Below are 20332 nucleotides of genomic sequence, written 5' to 3'. Positions count from 1 at the left end.
TTTAAAAAAAAAAAAGCCACATGCTTACTTAAAACATAAACTCCTTTGTTTACCACAGAGAAACAAGAAAACTATTTCAATAAAGGACAATCTATTGTTAATCCATTTATACAGGTGGAGAGCCACGTACATTTGTAAATGCTGTTTGTTTGTGTAATACGATCTCTGAATACATTCTTAGAGTTAAAATTATGGAACTCACTACCACAAGATGTGGTGATGGCCATCAATTTGGATGGCTTTAAAAGGGGGTTGGATAAATTCCTGGAGGCGAAGGCTATCCATGGCAACTGGCCCTGATGGTTGTGTGCTATCTCCAGTATTCGAGGCAGTAAGCCTGTGTGCACCAGTTGCTGGGGAACATGGGTGGGAGGGTGCTGTTGCACCATGTCCTGCTTGTTCATCCCTGGCCCATGGCTGGTTGGCCACTGTGTGAACAGAGTCCTGGACTAGATGGAACATAAGCATGGCACTTATGTTCTTACATTCTTATGAATTCACACACACACACCGCCATTCGCAAATATGCCCTCCCTTTCACTTTCACATACACACACACACACACTTAACACTTGCCCAGTATTATAACAGGACTCCTTCCTTCTCTTTGCATCCATGCCCACTAACAGCACCCACCCCTCTATGTGTTGCTAGGCCTTACATGCCGACAGTTTTTTTTTAAAAAAAACTTCTGGAGAGATTAAATGTCAGTAAACATGCCAGAACACCTGAGCCAATGGCTAGGGAAGTCTCCTATCAATCAAATGAAGCCAAGGGTCTTACGGCCAATAACTAACAAAGCATTCAAAACACTGCAGCCTCCATTTATCTCGCCGCCGCCCCCTACACACACAAAAAAACATTCACTAAATCCTGTGTTAAATTTGGAAAGCCTACGATTTTCCTGCAAATCTACGCATTCTCTGCATAAGTTGGATGCCTCTTTCATCTTTCAGTGACCACAGCTGTGCCCAGGCATATTCAGACACAAGGAGAAATAAAAAGAAAAATGATTACATCACAGGGCAAGTGCTGGCAGCTCAAGTCTTCTCAGCCGCTGGTGCCTTTCTTGTCTGACAGATCTTTGGAGGAAACCCCCAAGATCAAGAACCGGAGGCTTCAAATTCACCGAAGTAGCCATGCATGCTTTTGCTCTTACTAACCTACATGTGACGGTGTATGCTGCACATGTCCTGAGTGTCTTACGATAAAACCAGAGAAGACACGACGACATCAAGATACAACAAACACAGAAATGGGGAATGACATTTGTGGTCCGCAAAACGGAGTGAGGTGACTGATGCACAGCATCCTGGGGCCATTGGGAAGGAGATAATGCCTGATGCTGCCTAAATATACACTGGCTGCATATAGAAAGGCAGTTGAACAGGTCATAAGAGACCGATTTTCAGCCATTTGCTTGCACGTAGGAAAAAGTGTCATTATGCCCATTTTCTGCAATACAGCACTTTTCTCCAGATCCTTTCCCTCGCAGCCAAGGAACATATATATATTTTAAATGCTTCTCTGCTCTTCTGAGTATTCAGTCCCAAAATGGATTGCTTAAAAGAAATATGAAGTAGCAACAAGCACTTTACTCAGGATGTTAAAAAGTGTTGTAAGACAACCATAACAACAACGTTTTGCAGCATTATCCCACGCAATGCATTATCTCACAAGATTCTTCGTTCCTTCACCCCTCAAGAAAAAAACGCACACCGCGATGCGTGTGTTTTTCAAGAAGTTCATATCCAAGCAGGATATGTCTGGTTTTATAGCAGGACAGGGCTGGAGAAACTATGGCCCTCTGGATGTCCCCATCATCACCAGTCCTGCTCTAGTGCCTGGTGAAAGAGTGCTATTGGGGAGCTCAGGGGAGATGTGCAACTGCAACTTGTGTCCTCCTGGGATGCCTTTGCATCTCTCAGGCATCCCAACAGGTCAAGGGTGTGCTGAGCTTTTCTAGAGCAGTATCAGGGGACAGCCTCTGTCTGGACTTCATCCTGGTCTTCCATTTGGCCAAAAACCGTCTCTCTGAGATTCCACTTTGCAGCCATAAGCAGGCTTATTTTTGACTGTCTCCTAGTGGCTCAGACCAATGACACTTTTATCGGTGTGAAGAAATATCACCTGATCTGGCCTCTTGGTGTGAGCAGATGTCCTTGGCGGGTCTCCCTGCAGGCTCCATCCTTTGGCCTGTGCTGGGTGGTGATGCACAGCTCGAATCCCAACCTGACATCTTTTATGGCAGCCATTGGCTGAGGACCAAGCACTAACTCCACTCCTGTCAGACAGGTCTCTCGTTGATGCTTTCTGAGGTATTCCTCCCTCTAGCTCCAGTCCACATTAGCCTGCGTTAAGAATTGTACAGACTAGATCCTGGCCTCTTACTGGCTTGTCTGAATTTTAGAAAGACTCTGGATCCACCGACTTTGACCCAATTGCCACTCTTGGCAAGGTCCGTGAGGGTGCTTCTCCTGTCCCAGGAGGCCTCTCAACTACTCCACTTTGGCTACTAAGCTCCAGGGAGGAAGGAAAAGGACTTGCGAGGTGATGGCAGGGCTGCCTTGAAAGCATCCCTAAGGGTTCATGTGTAAATATTGCCTTTTAAAGTTTCGTGGCACAATTCTGGCTTCTAAACAGGTTGCTCTTCAAAGGCAACTGGACAATTTGCATTTCCTACCTCAAAGAAGTAGGATGATAAAACGAGATAGACAGTTATTGTCTCAGGACGGCTTTTGTGTGCACACTGGGTAGATTAGCAACAGCCATGCAAGAAAGCACCGCCAACACATTCTCTCTGTTGTGTATTTAAATCTTTTGGGTACTATGGTTATTGCATATTCAAATTATGAAGTCCAGACCTGACCTTCTATCACTCTGAATGTAACTGATTTACAAATATAGCATTTTGAAAATGCGGCACGGAAAATTGTAACTGGCTAACAAGTAGTCAAAATCTGAAAAATGATTTCTGAATAGAGTAGCATTTTTTTTAAAAAAAAGCTTCAGTGTACTCACTCTGCTGACAAAAAAAATCTACATTTGTAGGAGAAGAAATGCTTCAGCTATGTGCCCAAGGTAGGCTAAACAGTCCCTCACTGTTAGGGGGATCAAAACTCTTCCAATATACAAGCACCTCACTTTTGAGGGGACACTTCCAAATCCCCCAGAAATGAGCCCACGGAGAGAAAGCCTTCTTTTCTCGTGCTAACAATCCTGTTATAATCACATCTTCAGAGGCCCTTGGGGCCTCAGGGAAAAATAAACCTTTCAAGGGTTTAATACTCCAATGGATCATTAACTTGTTCACACCCACGCATCCATGCCTGTCTGGATGGGGTGGTATTTCCACAGCTGTCCAAAGAGAAGGCCTGAAGAAAGGAACTTATAGGGCGTTACTAGACGAGGCTCTAGCGCGCGTTACCTTCCGCAGTCACGTCGAGGCTTCCAGATGACGTTCACGAGGATCCGCCGTTATCCCGCGGTGAAGCCTCTTTCTCCCGACTTTAAAAAAGTGAGTTTTAGGACGCCTTTTCCTGCTGTCCCGCGGTAATTCGGAGTACGTGTGGGAGGATGTGAGGTCACTGCGGTCCGCACTGGGCAGGAAAAGGCGTGCTAAGGGGGAGTGGTCAGCGGCTTCGGTCAAGCCGCCTCCGCCATTTGCGCGCAGTTCGCCAGCTGGGGCAGCGCGGCGGAGCGGCTTTTTTTTTTTATTTCCCCAGTGACAGTTTGCGCAGGACCGGAGGACCGGAAAAGTGGCTGGTGACTCCTTGCGGTGGGCAGCTACCGTGGCCGCATAATGGCGGTGCTGTACGCTGCCTGTTAGTGTGGGTACCAGGCTGGCAGAGGGCAGAGCTGTTTGTGGGCTGCTGCCATGGCTACGGCCAGATGTGGGTTGGCTCCTTGGGATGGGGCACAGGGCACAGAGGCGGTCATCGCCGCCGACACCTCAGAGGCATGATGGGAGATGTAGGCACAGAGTGGCCATGCAGACGATTGACCTCGGGTCATATGACACCCGCCACGACCCCCATCAGGAAGTGAGCGCATCAATGTTGACCCTCAACAGCACCAGCAGCACTTCGGCTGGCACTGGCACTGCCGCCGCTGCCGCCGCCAGGGCCGGCGGCGGCATCGCTGACGGCTGCGCAAGTTTGCGGTCTTTCGGACGTGCGCAAACCGTGCAGCGAGCGAAAAAAAAAGCCGCGGCAATCAGGCCGGTGTGGCTGCGCAACCGTTCTCGCGGCGGCAGCAGCACAACCGGCGCAAACTTCCGCCACAAATCGAAGGCAGGTGTGGATGATGAGGCGTCACGGCTGAACGGGAAAAGCCGCTTTCACCGCTCCTCAACGACGGAACACCCGGTACGTCTAGCAACGCCCAAAGTGTGACTTTTCTCATACTTATGGGACATTCCTCAAGACTCAGGGTTTGAAGATACAATTTAAACACACACAAACACACACTGGATTGAACACTCCAATCGCTTGTGTCTCATTTTTTATTCAAATGTGAGATGTATTAAAAAAAATATTAACCACAGCCTAGCACATCTTTATTTTGGGGGAGAGTTTACGGCACGCTTGGCATTTGTTCTACTATTCTTACAACATAAACCCCACGCTATGTTCAGGCACATGTAAAGCAATAGCAAAAATGCAATCCCTACTCTTTGTCCCCTATCTGTTTAGATTCAGAGCATCCCAAGAGCACCGAGGAGACCAGAGTTCTTTCCTGACCTCTCTGGGGATGTGCTCACACCTCATTCTCCAAACAGCAACAGTTTACTCTTGTATTCACTTCAGCCCAAAGATATTTCGCTTTTGTACTGTTTGCACAGGCAAACCACTTGCCATTCCTGTCTGCTGCAAAGGAAACGTGTGGCTATGCCATATTCTTTTGCACCCAGCAAGACAAAATTGGGGATTATGCCTTTGAAAAGGACATTCTGACCAACTGTTTCTGCCTGGGAGGACAGAAATAGTTACATTCTATGCTCACAAACCAACATGGTCTCTCAAGCAGCCGAGTGAAAGCAAATGGATACTACCAGCGGACAGCGTATCAGAGTGAGAAGAGACCTGTGCTCAACTCTCTACTTGGCCATGAAGCTCACTTGGGGCAAATCACCCAGCCTAACCTACCTCACAGTGTTATTGTGAGAACAAAATGGGATAGCCCCCTGGGTACTGCCAAAGGAAGGGGATACTGATGTATTCAATACACCCATTTAAAACAGAGCTATTGCTGGACAAGCACAAGGAATACACACCCACACACACACCCACACACACACCCACACCTACCTCAGGACTTCAGCATATTTCACAGTGTCCTGAGTTCCATCCAAAAGATTGGCAACCATATACCTTTAATCTCTCACTTTGGGATAAAAAGATTCCCCCCTCCAAAAAAAATAAAAAAGTAACCCCAGACATTGAAAGCCTTGTGCCGCTTGAGGATTATTTTTAATAAAAGCAGACATGTAGCAAACATAACATGCCTTGCCTGGGCTACTTATTATGGGAATGTCTGAAGTCTCAGAATGAGACACAGATGCTTAAGTAGTCTTTAACATGCTCTAGCCATCCTATTCTTAATCTTCTGAGAAAGAATTGTGTGGCATAGATGATATTATTATTATTATTATTATTATTATTATTATTATTATTATTATTGCTGCACACAGGGGATAAAAAGTATATTGCTCTACTAAACTGGTGTGACACAGACGTCACCATCTCCTACTCACCGATATCTCAAAAGTTCAAGCAGCCACAACACACCTTTTACACTCCCACTATGCCTTTTACATTTGGAAAAAAACAATATGGTAAGCCTTGTAATTCGGAAGACTACGGCTGCAAAAGCTGAACACAGCCAGTCTAAGAGGATTTTACAAGACTGGAGCAAAAACAACCACAACTAACCCAAGAAACTTGGAGCCCAGCTACTTTTAAAACAGTGCTGAACCAACACATCTGGAGGGCGCCATCTTGGGGGAACCTGTTTTAACATGTCGACTGTACAACTGCTTAACCTTTGTGTGCCCAAAACAACATTTCTGACCTAAGGATCCTACTGGAGCATCCCAGGGTTCAAAACCAAGTCACTTCGTGGTACTTTTAAAGTGAGATATCAAAAAAGAAAAGTTAATATTTCACAAAGACGTCTGCATCTTGACACAAACCCAGAAGGACGTGGGAAACAGGGCAGCGGAGGTATACAAAGGGCTTGATTGTAGCAGCCCACTGGATTGGAAATGACTCGTAAGCCTAATGAAACAAAACTTTTGGCAGTAAAACAGAATGAAAGGAATGAGACAATAAAAAGACGGGAACAAAGGGAGCAGAGTTGTTTCAGCTTAGCAAAATAAGCTCACTTTGTTGTTGGGAAAAGCCAAAGCCGATTAGGATAAACCGGTGACTAAGCATAAGTCTTCCCAACTAATTACACAGCTCACCATATAAAGTATAAATTGCAAGTCTCCAGAATAAGGACTGAGTTACTTTCACAGGAGTTCTGGGAAGCAAGTAGTACCTAAGAAGAGGGGTGGTGTGGGGGAAAATATCAATCTCTTTTATTAGTAGCAGCTTACAGCTTTGAAAGACGCAGGGACGTTCATGTCACAGAAGAAGCATGTTAACTGTAAGCTACTTGAAAGTTTAATCAAATTTTAAGAGGCTGGAGGCTTTTTAATAGATGTATATTTTCTCTTGCTCTCACACAGACACAGACACACAGACACACACATTCAAATTTCAAGTACCTCTGCATATTCTAGTTGAGGTATAGGGAGGGAAGTGAAAAAGCCCAAGTACAATCAGGGATTCCCAAATTCATTTCCTGACCTTCCACAGATTGGATATAGATCTGGCTTATCTGCAACTCTCAAATAAATTGGAGTAATCCTATTAAAGTCCACAGAATTACTCCAGTTACCTTATCAAACAGAAGGCTAAGTGCATTCTAGTTTCATGCCAATTTCGCTCCCAGACTAGAAGAGCATCAAGAGGAAAACACATGCAATAAAAAAAAATATTGACAAAAAGCTTAAGACAAAAGCCCTGACATTCCATATCAATAAAAAAAGAATGTCTTAAGAGACCTCAACTCAGAGTTCACTGTCCACCTGGTTTCAACAGGACTTACACATGCTTAACTGAGATGTGGATTGAACTCCTAAGAGGATTTGCATTGCAATGTAGAATGTGCTCCTGTTCAGTGTTCCAGCTCCTTACCACCCATGTCCTCTCCCAAGATACTCCATTCCCCTCACAGTTTTCTATTCTCCCCACCACACAACACTCAGTAAGCAATCTGTGCCCACTGAGCATGCTCAGTCCTTACGAGCATATAGGGTGTTGCATACATTACAGTTGAGAATGTTTGCAAATCGTAAAGAACAAGTTCTTGAATCAAGTCAAAATATTGAATTTCTGGACCCCTGGGAGCGGTAGAATACCAACACACAGCCATGTTTAGCTCTTATTAAGGCTATAACATTTAATTGACTAATAGATTAAGCAATTTATTTTTGATAAACTGAAAAAATGGTGCCTAATAAATCAGGGCAGATTTTTTTTAAAAAAATAAAACTATAGTATTTGGTTTTATCCTGGTTGTGCTTTTTATACTGTATTTTGTATTTGTGCTTTTAACCTGTTGGTTGTTTTATTATGGTTTTAATTTTTGTGAACCGCCCAGAGAGCTTCGGCTATTGGACGGTATAAAAATGTAATAAATAAATAAATAAATAAATAAATTTGACAAGACTACTTATTAAAAAACCTGCAGGTGGCAAACACCATCTTAAAAGGAGCATTCTCCTTTCTTATTTTCATCTCTTCTAAGATGATGTTTACATAGAATGTACATGTGCATCATCTAAAAGAAAAGGTGCTCTAGAACTACAGCATTTTACTGATATGCAAAATGTGAAACCAATCCATCTGGATTAACGGGACAATTCTATACATATCTACTCAGATGTAAGACCCATTAACTTCAGTGAGACTTGCTCCCAGATAAGTGTGTACAGAACTGCAGGCTCAGTCAACCAAAACTCATATGACTTCTTAAGATTCTGTATTCAGGCAACAACTCTACCTTTTATTATAAAGCTGGACACTGCATCGAAAAGCAAGATTTAGCAAAGTCTATTGATATGGGATGTGTTCAGTTTTAGGGTAGCATTACAAAACAAGTAGGGCTTTTTTTTTTAAGAGGGGTACAATTTTCAAAAAAGGGGCCTTCTAAAATGTTACACACACACACACACACACACACACACACACACACACACACATCTTAAAGAGGCACCAAAACCCACTAAATCGCTTGGATGATCTCAGCCTGGTTGTCTATTTTTCAGACTCAGCATGAAGCCACCAGATGGCAAAACAAAAATGATTCCTCAAGGGTGCATGCGAGAAACACGGAAACATGCATGCGGCAAAACTGTTATTAACTTCAAAACTAGATGGAGGAGTTTGGCAGATTTGACAATAACTAGGGAAGAAACATTCAAACGCTGCCATAATCCTTTAATAAAGGGCTCAGCAGGCTGTAAACATCATCCTGCCGGAATCGAAGATTATCATTGAAAAATAAAATGAACGGTTTTGCAAAACAACTATCAATCCGGCACAATAACTATTTAGACATCCGCTCACCACAAAAGAGAAGGTGTACACAAAGCAAGGCTTTCAAAGGCTACCCTAAAAATATAGGATATCAGTGGAAGCGTCCCGCCTGTCAAAACGCCCTGGATGGATGACGACGGCACTGGCCGGGCAGGGTCACTTGTTTGCCTAAACATTTGGGTAGCTCATGTTTGGGCCAGCTCTAATCTCAATATAGCCTCCACAAAAGGAGGAGAGTATGACCACCACTGTTGGTGATTCAAATCCAAAATGGCGCCACCAGCCATTAACGGAGCAGGTCCAGGGGTTGGGATGCCTGCTGAGGGCAAACATCCCAACTGGGGCCCACTGATAAGCCCCCCCTCAAATTGCTCTTCACCCTTGTAACCAGCTTGTTCCCCTGCCTCTTGCTCTGGCACAGACCATGATGGTAGTGAGAAGGAGGAGAAGCAGATTTCACGGCCTGCTTGCTCACTGGCTCTCTCTGCCTGTCAAGTAACCAAGTGGAAGCAATGATGAGAAAGAGTATGAGGAACCATACCAGCTGGTGACAATGGCGTTGAGAAGGTAGACTCACTGAGGGAGGGGTGTCTTGCCCAAAGGCCCTCCAAAACCCGGACCTAGCAATGAGTAGATCTCCTAACCAGGCTCCAGTGAAATTAACATAAGCTGGGCAAGCACATGGTAGCTGGTTTTTGCAAGGCTTGTCCAGGAAAACCTCACCCCATCAATCAGATCTGTCAGCCACCAACACCTCTGCCCTGAATCGCATGCCGAGTCCACCACCTCTAGAGAGCATGGCAAGACCACCTCCGACTGAAAGGAATGAGAACTGCAGACGCGCCCAAGGGTTGCCCCCATATTTCTTTTTTTAAATGGAAGATGTCAAAACCGATCTGGCTTCAAGATACTGCTGCATTCTTCTATCACCAGCTATTGTAGGACCAAAAATAAAGGAGGGAACAATAGCTGTGCAACCTATATAGATTTATCTGTTGAACTGGAGGTTTGTTGGATAACATCAGTAGAATGGGAGAAATATTTGATTTCTCAAAGGATCAGCAATAGCTTGCTAGGATGTGGGGTGTGTGTGTATGTGTATATATTTTACACTCACCAGAGTGTAATGTCACTTGAAACAAACCTACAGAAAGGAATTCAGCTCTAAGCATACCACATAAAAAGGCAAGCACGCCACAAGAGTAGTTTCCAATGTACATGTGAAGCCATTGCATACGTAGCCAAGCCAGAATGCCGTAAGAGTGCAGTGGGCGACGGACGCATAGGGATGGGAGAAACAGTGGGTTTTGAGCTTGCCTAAATTCTCTGAAAATCACTTTAAAGCTTGTTCCAGCTTTCTCCCAGTTTCATTTTTGACCTTCTTTTTTTTGGGGTGGTGGTGTTCAAACAGGGCAAGTGTGCATTTTTGGAGCGCACTTTTGTGCACCCTCGAAGTGTGCCTCTTTAAAAATACACATTTTTTCGAACGCAGTCACAAATTCCAAACAATACTAGAGAAAAAGCACCGCTGCTTGCATTTGTGTTCAGGACTGCAAAGGAGACATGCTCACATGATTTGTAAACAGAAACAAAATTCTCATATGTCCCTAGTCATGGGTTGCCTGGTGTTTGGGTGCACGCTTGAAGGTTTGAGGAGTGAGCCATTACACACTGTGCAACAACAGGTTGCAAGAAGCACAGGGTTGCCATAAAAAGCAGCAGCCCGATGTCTAGCTATGTGTAAGAAATTTGTTTCAGTTTGAAAATTACTTGAAAATGCCCCATTGACAACCCCACACACAAATGGGAACTCATGTTATCCCAAAATGTTCTCAAATTCCAGAATTTGTGTTCATGTTCACAAAATATGCACTATCTGGAAAATGTGCAACTTTATATATTCACATATTCATGCCTTAGGGAACTATCCTATGGTCCCTGGCCAACTTTGGAAGGGAGAGTCAGAGCGCTGCCCCCCTCTCCTGCCCCCTTGCAGCTGGCTGCTTCTCCAAGGTCAGAAAAGCCACCTCAGGGAAGGGGGAATGAGGGTGCTCCGGTGAGTGGGGGGCGGGGAGACCAGAGAGCCCAGGATACTAGTTATCCTGAGCCTCATCCAGACTCTTTCTCTCCCCCTCTGAAGTATCCTCGCTAGACATCTAGTGAAAAAGCAAACCACAGAAGACAAGGAGGCAAAGATCACCATCGCTGCTCCTCCTGCCCTGCCGGCTCCAAGTGTTGAGGCTGCAATCCATAGAACTGTGCCCTAAATGGGGCGGTGGGGTGGTTGCACATTGTTAAAAATGCATACTTTTAGCTGTGCATTGATAAAGTTGTGCATTTTCATGCTTTAGTCAATGGAGGGGCAGATAATGTGCACTTAGGGAAAATGCACACTTTCCCATTCAAATGAACCGAAAAAACAGGTTGCAAACATTAAGCGCAGAGCCAAACCAAGGTTTGAAGTAAAGTGGGGGGGGGTTTGGGGGGGGGGAATCAGCAAACCTGAGCATCCCTGGTTCCTTCATGCACATACTTATTTCAAATTCTCCCCCTCTCTAACATTTCATAAGAAGTTGCCCCATATGCTGGTGCCATCATGCTTTCTGTTTCCATGCATGTGGTCCACATCGTTGGCTGCCATGAACAAGAGCAGAGAACATACTCCATGATGACACAGCTTAGGGAGGAGAATGGGGAGCACCCAGCCCGGGGCCCCCACACTTCTTGTAACATGCCACCCTGCCCACAGATGTTATATTCTGCACCATCAGCTCGGAGGACCAAATCCTGCAGAAGAAACCCAACTGGCCACTTTGTGGAGGGCACATGTGATCCGTTTCCAAAAAGTACCCCAGTGATCTTCCTGGTATAGTCTAGACTAGATGTCTGTTCTGGAAAAAGGAATTTCCAGTTAATCTTTAGCAGCTCTCCCACAAAGTCTTCTATGATATGTGTGCTATCGCAGCTATATACCGCCATTGAACAATTTGGAATTCAAGTAAAACAGTAGTGTTAAATACACAGTAGTACTGAATACATACACACCCTACATCTCACACTGCATCATGTACAATTCTTTCTTTCATGCGTGCGCACGCGCGCATACACACACACACTTTACCACTAAAATCTTCATCACCCACCTCTTACATTAGACAAGATAAAAGTGCATCAGTGTGCCTGATGTGGGAATACTAAATTGCTTAACAACATGGCTGGTTTGATGGCTTGCATGAAGAGCATCACTTTGCTAAAAGCATGACATGCTCTTCAGCAACACACAAAGTGGCATTTGTTGATTTATTTCACTGGTAATACATCATAAAACTCCTTCTCTATTTATTCTCACACAGAGGAAGTCCAGAGTACAAGTACGCAAGGCATTCAGACACTGGGCACATACAGCTACATAAGAAATGTTCACCTGCACAACACCGTAGCTGCAGGGTGTGTATTCAGGGCTCCAAATAAAGCCACAGTAAAAAGAATTCAGAGTATGTTGTATTGACCCACGCTGCAACTTACCTTGCCAAACTGTTCAAAATATTGCTTTACATCTTCCACTACCGTATTAGCCGATAATCCACCTACAAATATTTTCTTTGTTCTTGTGACCATCTGCAAGAAATTAGAAAAAAGAAAGGGGAAAAAGAGCATTAGCCCAGATTATTCAAAAACAATGCCTGTCATAGACATAGTTTTCAGATGCTATCCCTAATCCAGTTAACGAAAAACTCTCTGCATGAAAAGGAATGTATATTCAATTCAATTATATGAAGTACAGCTGTTTGGTTAAGAGTGCTTTGATGGCTGAGCTTAGGCATTCACCAACCCCAGTGCCCACTGGGTATTTTCTTTTAATAAGCATTTTCATTTTGAAAAGGCTTCCCACTCCCCCACTCCCTCGCCCTCGTATAAAAACCAAAAATAAGTTGCAGCCAAGCATCAAACATTTCCTTCAGCCTGACCACTATTGCTTCAAAATAAGTCCCTCACACTGTCTGCTTTCAATGGTTTCCATAATTTAGAAACAAATCAATGCTTCTGTTCCTGCCTTCCGCCAAGCGGCTCGGGATGGGGCATGCAAGATAATGACTTGCAAACGTTCGGGTACCTGAGGCAGTTGTCTTCTGCGTTAAACCTGGAGGCGCGCTTTCCTCTCACGATTCAAAAATTTATTTATTTTGTCTATTTAAAAACACTTGATATACTGCCTACTAAGCCCAAAACGATCCCATGACAGCTCACAACAATTATTAAATGACAAATTCACATTTTATTTTCCAATCACCTCAGAGCTATAGGTTAGGGTGACCATATGAAAAGGACAGGGCTCCTGTATCTTTAGCAGTTGTATTGAAACGGGAATTTCAGCAGGTGTCATTTGTATATATGGAGAACCTGGTGAAATTTCCTCTTCATCACAACAGTTAAAGCTGCAGGAGCCCTGCCCTCTTTTAAATCTGGTCACAGTATAGTTCCTGCAGCTTTAACTGTTGTGATGAAGAGGAAATTTCAACAGGTGCGACATGCATACAAATGACACCTGCTGAAATTCCCTTTTCTATGCAACTGTTAAAGACACAGGAGCCCTGTCCTCCTTTTCATATGGTCACCCTACTATAGGTAGGCCTCTTTACAGATAATGGATAGCCTGGTTCATATTGCTTCCCAGCCTACCCCCCCAGCTCAGGGATGAGATCAAACGTTCCTTAACAAAAGGGATGCTTCCAGGTTTCCACCACACATCAACATGGGATGGATCTAGGAATGTACTTCTTCTAGGATATCTAGGATAGCGGGCACATCCAATATGGTGCAGCTTTTCAGCACATATTTCAAGTTCAAGCACACAGCCTGGAATCACCATCCATATCGTTCCCGCAGTTCATGAGGCGCATTTGCATGCTTCGTCACTGAACAGGGATTTGAACCCAGGTCTTCCCAATCTATACCTAATACTCTGGCTACCACACCAAAGTAGTTCTGGTAAAAGGCCTGTTCTACACACGTAGCAGAACCAGGCACTAGGCTGTTTCAGGCTGCAGGTTTGAGAATTACATTTCTGAATATTCCCCATCGCAGAGGGAGCAGGGGGCTTCCTGCAATGAAAAATATGATAGCAAAGTAATGTAAGGGAATGTTTAAAAATGACGCACGCGCCCTACTCATGCTACCTCTGCATTCCTCTGCATGTTCTGGCCAGGTCAAAGAAGTAAGGGAAGCAGTGCATAAGTTACGGGACTTTCTGTTTGAATTCCCTCCATGACACTAGTGACCCACTTCCATAGACTTGAAGACAAATGTTCTAAAATGCCAACAGAACAGCCCCAGAGCTGCACAAGCAATAAAACCTTAGATAAGACATATTTTTAGCAGGTCTTGGAAAGGTCTAAGAAGTTTGTTGCTTAGGCCTGAAAGCCTATATAAAATGACTAGTAGTGCCGATATAGGGTGACCCTACGAAAAGGAGGACAGGGCTCCTGTATCTTTAACAGTTGAATAGAAAAGGGAATTTCTGCAGGTGTCATTTGCATATATGGAGAACCTGGTGAAATTCTCGCTTCATCACCACAGTTAAAGCTGCAGGAGCTATACTAGAGTGACCAGATTTAAAAGAAGGCAGGGCACCTGCAGCTTTAACTGGTGTGATGATGAGGAAATTTCACCAGGTTCCCCATATATACAAATGACACCTGCTGAAATTCCCTTCTCAATACAACTGTTAAAGATACAGGAGCCCTGTCCTCCTTTTCATAGGGTCACCCTATGCCGATACAATATGAGGGTGCATTAAGCTGAGGTAAAAAATATATATTTTGAGGAGTACTTTTGAGGAAAAACTCTGAGTCCTATTCTCTGTTTTGGATGATTGAGGTAAATTACAAGAAAGGGAGATGGAAACTGAGGTAAAATATTTTTTGAGGAATAGTGCTAGAGCAGGGATGGGGAACCATTTTCAGTTGGAGGAGTGGATTGCTGCCACCCCCACCCACAAGGGCCAGATGACATCACGGGCTGGGCGAAACCACTGTCTTATTATTATTATTATTATTATTTATTTATTTATATAGCACCATCAGTGTACATGGTGCTGTACAGAGTAAAACAGTAAATAGCAAGACCCTGCCGCATAGGCTTGCGCTACTCCAATGGGTACCTCAGTCAGGGAGCCTGCTTCGCTTGGCACAGGCTTTACCCCATCCAGAGAAAGCCCAAATGGAGCAAAGTCCACCAAAGTGCTTTGCAGGAAAGGCAATGGAGCAGCAAAGCAGACTCCGCCGGCTTTGCTCATCCACTGACTTGCCCGCTGAGCCTCAGGCACTTTCCTGCCCCCTCTCCCCTTTAAAGGAATGGGGCTTTGGGGAGGGGTCATGCCTGAAGCCCCACAGGTCTGAGGTTCCCCACCTTTACTCTAGAGAGAATTCCTTGTTGTGGTATTCAGGCAATGTTCAAAAAGGAACTGTAGGTAGTGCCTTAGCACTGCCCTGAGGCATGTAGTAGCATGGCGTTTCCCTGCTCGACGGCATGAGCTGCACGGTTCTTCTAAGCTCTAAATGTTTCTGAAAGGAGGGCCAAGATCCCTTCTCAATCATCCCAGAGGGCAGGACACGGACTAATGGGCTCAAGTTACGTGAAGCCGTTTTCCGGCTGGACATCAGGAAAAACTTCCAGACTGTTAGAGCAGTGTGACAATGGAACCAATGACCTAGGGAGGTTGTGGGCTCTCCCACCGTAGAGGCCTTCAAGTGGCAGCTGGACAACCATCTGTAAGGGATGCTTTAAGGTGGATCCTGCATTGAGCAGGGGGTTGGACTTGATGGCCTTAGAGGCCCCTGCCAACTCTACGATTCTATGATTATATGAAATGCTGCTCTGCTCAGGCACAGGCCTCATGTGTATGATTGCACAGAGACTGTGAAAAAGTTTGGGCTTGCTAGCTTCTGTGTATGGGGTGGGGGTGGGGGAAGATTGTGCAGAGTGGAAAGAGCAATAATGAATTCATCCCAAATCACACAAAACGTGTAGCAAAATCTTAACAGGTGTCAAAAACAACTTGAAGCACCTTTTCGGCCCTGGCAGCAAACGCGTTGTGACTTGCGCTGTGTGCAGGAGTTTTCTGTTACTCTAACGATCAATTAAAAACTAATTTTGGTGAGATCATCTTTGTGTCGGGCTCAGGCATCTCAGAGTGGGAGGGATCCAAGAGGAGAAGCCAACAGGGGTGAAATTATTCTTTGGCTGCAAACGGTGCCGTTTGGAAGACATTCGTTTCAACATGCAACACCCTACAACAAGGGCTTGTAAATGACCCTTAGAAGACGCTGTTCACTCAGTTGGATAAGGGCATACAATGGAGGAAAAGAACCCACCACACACACACACACCCCTTGTGCCTAGCTCCTTGGATCCTGAACACAACACCTTTCTGCCATGCACTGTGGAGTCCTGTCTACAAGTTCTACATGTTTCCTTTACTTAGGAATATAGACAGCCCCTTGGGAGGGTCTTTAGCTCAGTTAGAAACTGGTTTGCATGCAAAAAGATGCTTTCAGGTCACTCCAAAACTCGGGTTTGCCTTCTGAGCACTTAAAAGTTGGAGGTAGGTAACAGTTGAAATTGGCATACACAACGAATTTCATTTTTCCCCAAGTGTCATCTCTGGTCAAAAAGGTTTTTGTTTTTGTTTGTTTTTTGTAGTACTGTACAAACCTGCAACACCTAATTAGCAGAGATTACTGTCTACTAGAGAAGACAATAATAAGTCACATATAATGAGCAATAGCATACAGAAGAAAAGAATGTATCGACCCCACCCCTTATACATTTATAGTACTTCAGTCGTCTTTAGAGCCATTCTTTTCCAGCTTATAAATCTTTGCCTGCCTGTCCGGAGGCAATTTTGATTTTCCACACAGGCCCAGGGCAAGGGTCGAGTTACACATCTGGGTTCAAGACAAAATGCAGTTGAGCATTTTGTGTATTTCAAATGGGACGGTACCACCAAATGCTCCCTTCACGTTTATTTTCCACTAAGCAAACACGTACGTTTTCCAAAAATGTACACACACTTGAGTTCACAAAAAAGGTTGCGTGAGAAGTGTCAGAGTCAGGATTCCAGGCTAGTTCTAACCTAACACAGAAAACTCCCAGGAAGAAAAACAGAAAGAATAGCACATGAATGAAGCTGCATTTTTCTTTGATTCATCAGTTAGTTGAATTAAAAATCTCTTTAATGTTTTTAACGTAAGTGCTAATTAAAACCTTAGGTGGCAGGCATCATCTTAGAAGAGGTCTTCCCCCTTTACTCTCACACAGGAGGGAATGCCTCTTCTAACATAGCACCTGCTATGACTAGAAGGTGCGCTTTCTGTCTTCAAGACAATTATTTTAGTCATATGCAAATTTATTCAGATTTGAGTTATTAAAATTAACTTGGTTAATCATAGAATCATAATGTAGCAGTGTTGGAAGGACCTACAAGGTCATCAAGTCCAACCCCCTGCTCAATGCAGGAATCCACCCTAAAGCATCCCTGACAGATGGCTGTCCAGCTGCCTCTTGAAGGCCTCTAATGTGAGAGAGCCCACAACCTCCCTAGCTAACTGGTTCCATTGTCGTACTGCTCTAACAGTCAGGAAGTTTTTCCTGGGGTCCCGCTGGAATCTGGCTTCCTTTAACTTGAGCTCGTTATTCCGTGTCCTGCACTCTGGGAGGATCAAGAAGAGATCCTGGCCCTCCTCTGTGGGACAACCTTTTAAGTATTTGAAGAGTGCTATCATGTCTCCCCTCAATCTTCTCTTCTCCAGACTAAACATGCCCAGTTCTTTCCTGATCATCCTGACCCATGATCATCCTGGTTGCCCTCCTCTGAACACGGTCCAGCTTGTCTGCATCCTTCTTGAATTGTGGAGCCCAGAACTCATCTAAAGGCGCAATCCCATGCTTTAATGCTGGCTAAAGGATGTCAGCAAAAGGCACACCAAGACACCACCAGATGTTCACATGCTCTGCTGGCATGCATGTTTCGCCAGGGGGCTCCAGCGGGCATGTGTGTGTCGGGGGGGGGGGGAATCCCCTAACACACCCAACAAATGTGTAGGACAGGGCTGGCACTGAAAATTCCCCGTTCAATTGCCAATACGGCAGAATCGCTCTGCCAGATTTTGAAACAAAATGAATGACAGCATAAGCCAACATCTTCAGTCAGGCTCCATGCTCACTCTCTAAATACGCTTGGATCCCCCTAATTATATCCCCCCTCAGAACAGGTGGGAGGGGAGAAGAATCAAACAGAGCTAAGGGAAAGGAAAAGAGAGATGTATTTATCAGAAAGCTGCTGACATACCAAGATGTCCTAGAAGACAATTGCTTATTAAAATGAAGTTGTAAGCTCCAGGCACATACAAGTGAAGACAAGAAGGACAGGCACTAACCATTTTTACAAAGAGTGTAGTATGTTGTAACAGTTGGTATCACAGTATACTATTCTGGCCTACTGGAAGACGGAGCTGAAGGCTGTTAGCTGAACTTCCCCTGATCTTCTGGCAGGAAAGGAGATAAATAGATGCTACTGCTTGACTTCTACCTCCCTCCACCCACCCACCCACCCCCACACACAAAGGGGGGGGGAAGGTGTCCACACCTGCTTTCCTGGCAGTAGTTTGATGTTGCTTTCAGAGCAAAGTTCCCCTACCTAGGCAGAGTTTGAATGACACTGGCCATGGGGGAAGAAAATCCGCCAGTTGTTCTAAGTATGTCAAGGAAGCAGTGGGCATAGGGCCAGAAAAGTCGTGGTTGGAGATAATGAGCAATAATTTCCCCTACGCTTAAAAAGGCCATGAATACATATTTGCCACTCAAACAGCGGTCCTTCAGTAGAGAGAGAAAAGTGGAGCAGCCCCAATGGAAGGTGAGGAGACACCAACAGATTATGCTGCTCTAGGTTTCTCATGAAGCGTATTGCGGTCTCAACGGCATCACCAAAGAGGGCAAATAGGATCAGCAAATATGGGTCCTACTATATGGCCCTCCAGATGTTTTAGGCCACAACTCCCAACACTGCTCATCCTTGGCTATGTTGGCTAAGGTTGATGGGAGGTGAAGGCCAAAGCATCTGGAGGGCCATAAGTTGCCTGCTCCTGCTCTATATTGAGGTATCCTCTGTTTGAAGGTCTGTCTGGTTGAAATCCAGGTTCAAGATGAAGAACCATAACAAAGAGAGTAGGGGGCATTGACATTGCCCAACAATGCCCACACCTGCACAGCAGACTGCGTAGACATAGAAGAACATAAGAAGAGCCCTGGTGGATCAGACCAAAGGTCCATCTCGTCCATCATTTTGTTTACACAGTGGTCAATTAGCTGCCCACTGTGGTCAATTAGGGAAACCCACAAGCAGGACATAAGCACAATAGCACCCTTCCGCCCATGTTCCCCAGCAAGTGGTGCACCATAGGCATACTGCCTCTGATACCGGAGGTAGCATACAGCGATCAAGTCTAGTAGCCTTCAATAGCCACATCCTCCATTTGTCCAGTCCCCTTTTGCTGCCATCCAAACATCTTGTGGAAATGAATTCAATCGGTTCTTTGCACCAGTGACAGGAGATTGGCTGTATTTCTATTTAAATGACAGTAATTATTTCTAAATTTGCATCTATGCAGATAAATTAGCACATGTAAATTTTATGCAAACATGTCTCCTCTTTTGTCCTCTTCAGTGGCCAATAGAGTCCCTCTTTTCTGAAGATGCGTTAAGAGGCCACCCTGGTAAGAAATCCCTCACTGGTACTTAAATAGCACAGGGAGAAATGGAGTGCAGCTGGGCAGGTGTGTGGCAAACAAAGTACAAGGCAGGAGCCAGGTGAACAGAGATAAAGCTGTTGGTTCGTTTTTAAGGCGCTCATCAGGTATACCCAGCAGTGTACCAGGGAAAAGGAGGGGATAGAAGACATAGTACCTGCCCTATAATATATAGAGGTGGCGTGTGTGTTTCTAAATTTATATTCTGTCTTATTGCCAAAGCCTCAAGTTGGCTAGCAGTGTGGCATAGTGGTTAGGGTGACCATATCAAAAGGAAGACAGGGCTCCCTGTATCTTAACAGATGCATAGAAAAGAGAATTTCAGCAGGTGTCATTTGTATATATGGAGAACCTGGTGAAATTCCCTCTTCATCGTAACAGTTAAAGGTGCAGGAGCTATACTAGAGGGACCAGATTTAAAAAGGGCAGGGCTCCTGCAGCTTTAACTGTGGTGATGAAGAGGAAATTTTATCAGGTTCCCCATTTATACAAATGACACCTGCTGAAATTCCCTTTCCAAGTCTAGTAACCTTCAATAGCAGCCTTCCTCAACCTGGGGCGCTCCAGATGTGTTGGACTACAACTCCCAGAATGCCCCAGCCAGCTGTTAAAGATACAGGAGCCCTGTCCTCCTTTTCATAGGGTCACCCTAACAGTGGTTACAGTGTCAAACTAGGACTGGGGAGACCCAGGTTTAAGTCCTCACTCACCCATGAAGTTTACTGGGTGACCTTAGATCATTCACTGATTCTCAGCTCAACCTACATCACAAGATTGTTGTGACAATAAAAGGAGAGGGGAAAAGGAACCATGCACCCCACCTTGATCTCCTTGGAGAAGAGAAAGGATAGAAATGTAGTAAATAAATAAATAAACAAA

General features: G+C 44.7%; 1 protein-coding gene across 15 annotated transcripts in view; it reads right to left on the bottom strand.

Annotated features, from left to right (window-relative positions):
- Positions 1 to 20332, bottom strand: part of MSI2 (musashi RNA binding protein 2) — a 529178-nt gene that overhangs the window by 362704 nt on the left and 146142 nt on the right. For all 15 annotated transcript variants that reach the window (XM_063146636.1, XM_063146638.1, XM_063146640.1 and 12 more), the window contains exon 6: positions 12174 to 12266. In XM_063146636.1, the coding sequence (XP_063002706.1) occupies positions 12174 to 12266 (93 nt within the window). The remainder of the gene's footprint in view (positions 1 to 12173; positions 12267 to 20332) is intronic.

The sequence above is a fragment of the Elgaria multicarinata genome, chromosome 22 (genome assembly GCF_023053635.1).
Source record: "Elgaria multicarinata webbii isolate HBS135686 ecotype San Diego chromosome 22, rElgMul1.1.pri, whole genome shotgun sequence".
Lineage (NCBI taxonomy): Eukaryota > Metazoa > Chordata > Lepidosauria > Squamata > Anguidae > Elgaria > Elgaria multicarinata.
This window is presented reverse-complemented; position numbering and strand designations above follow the sequence as displayed.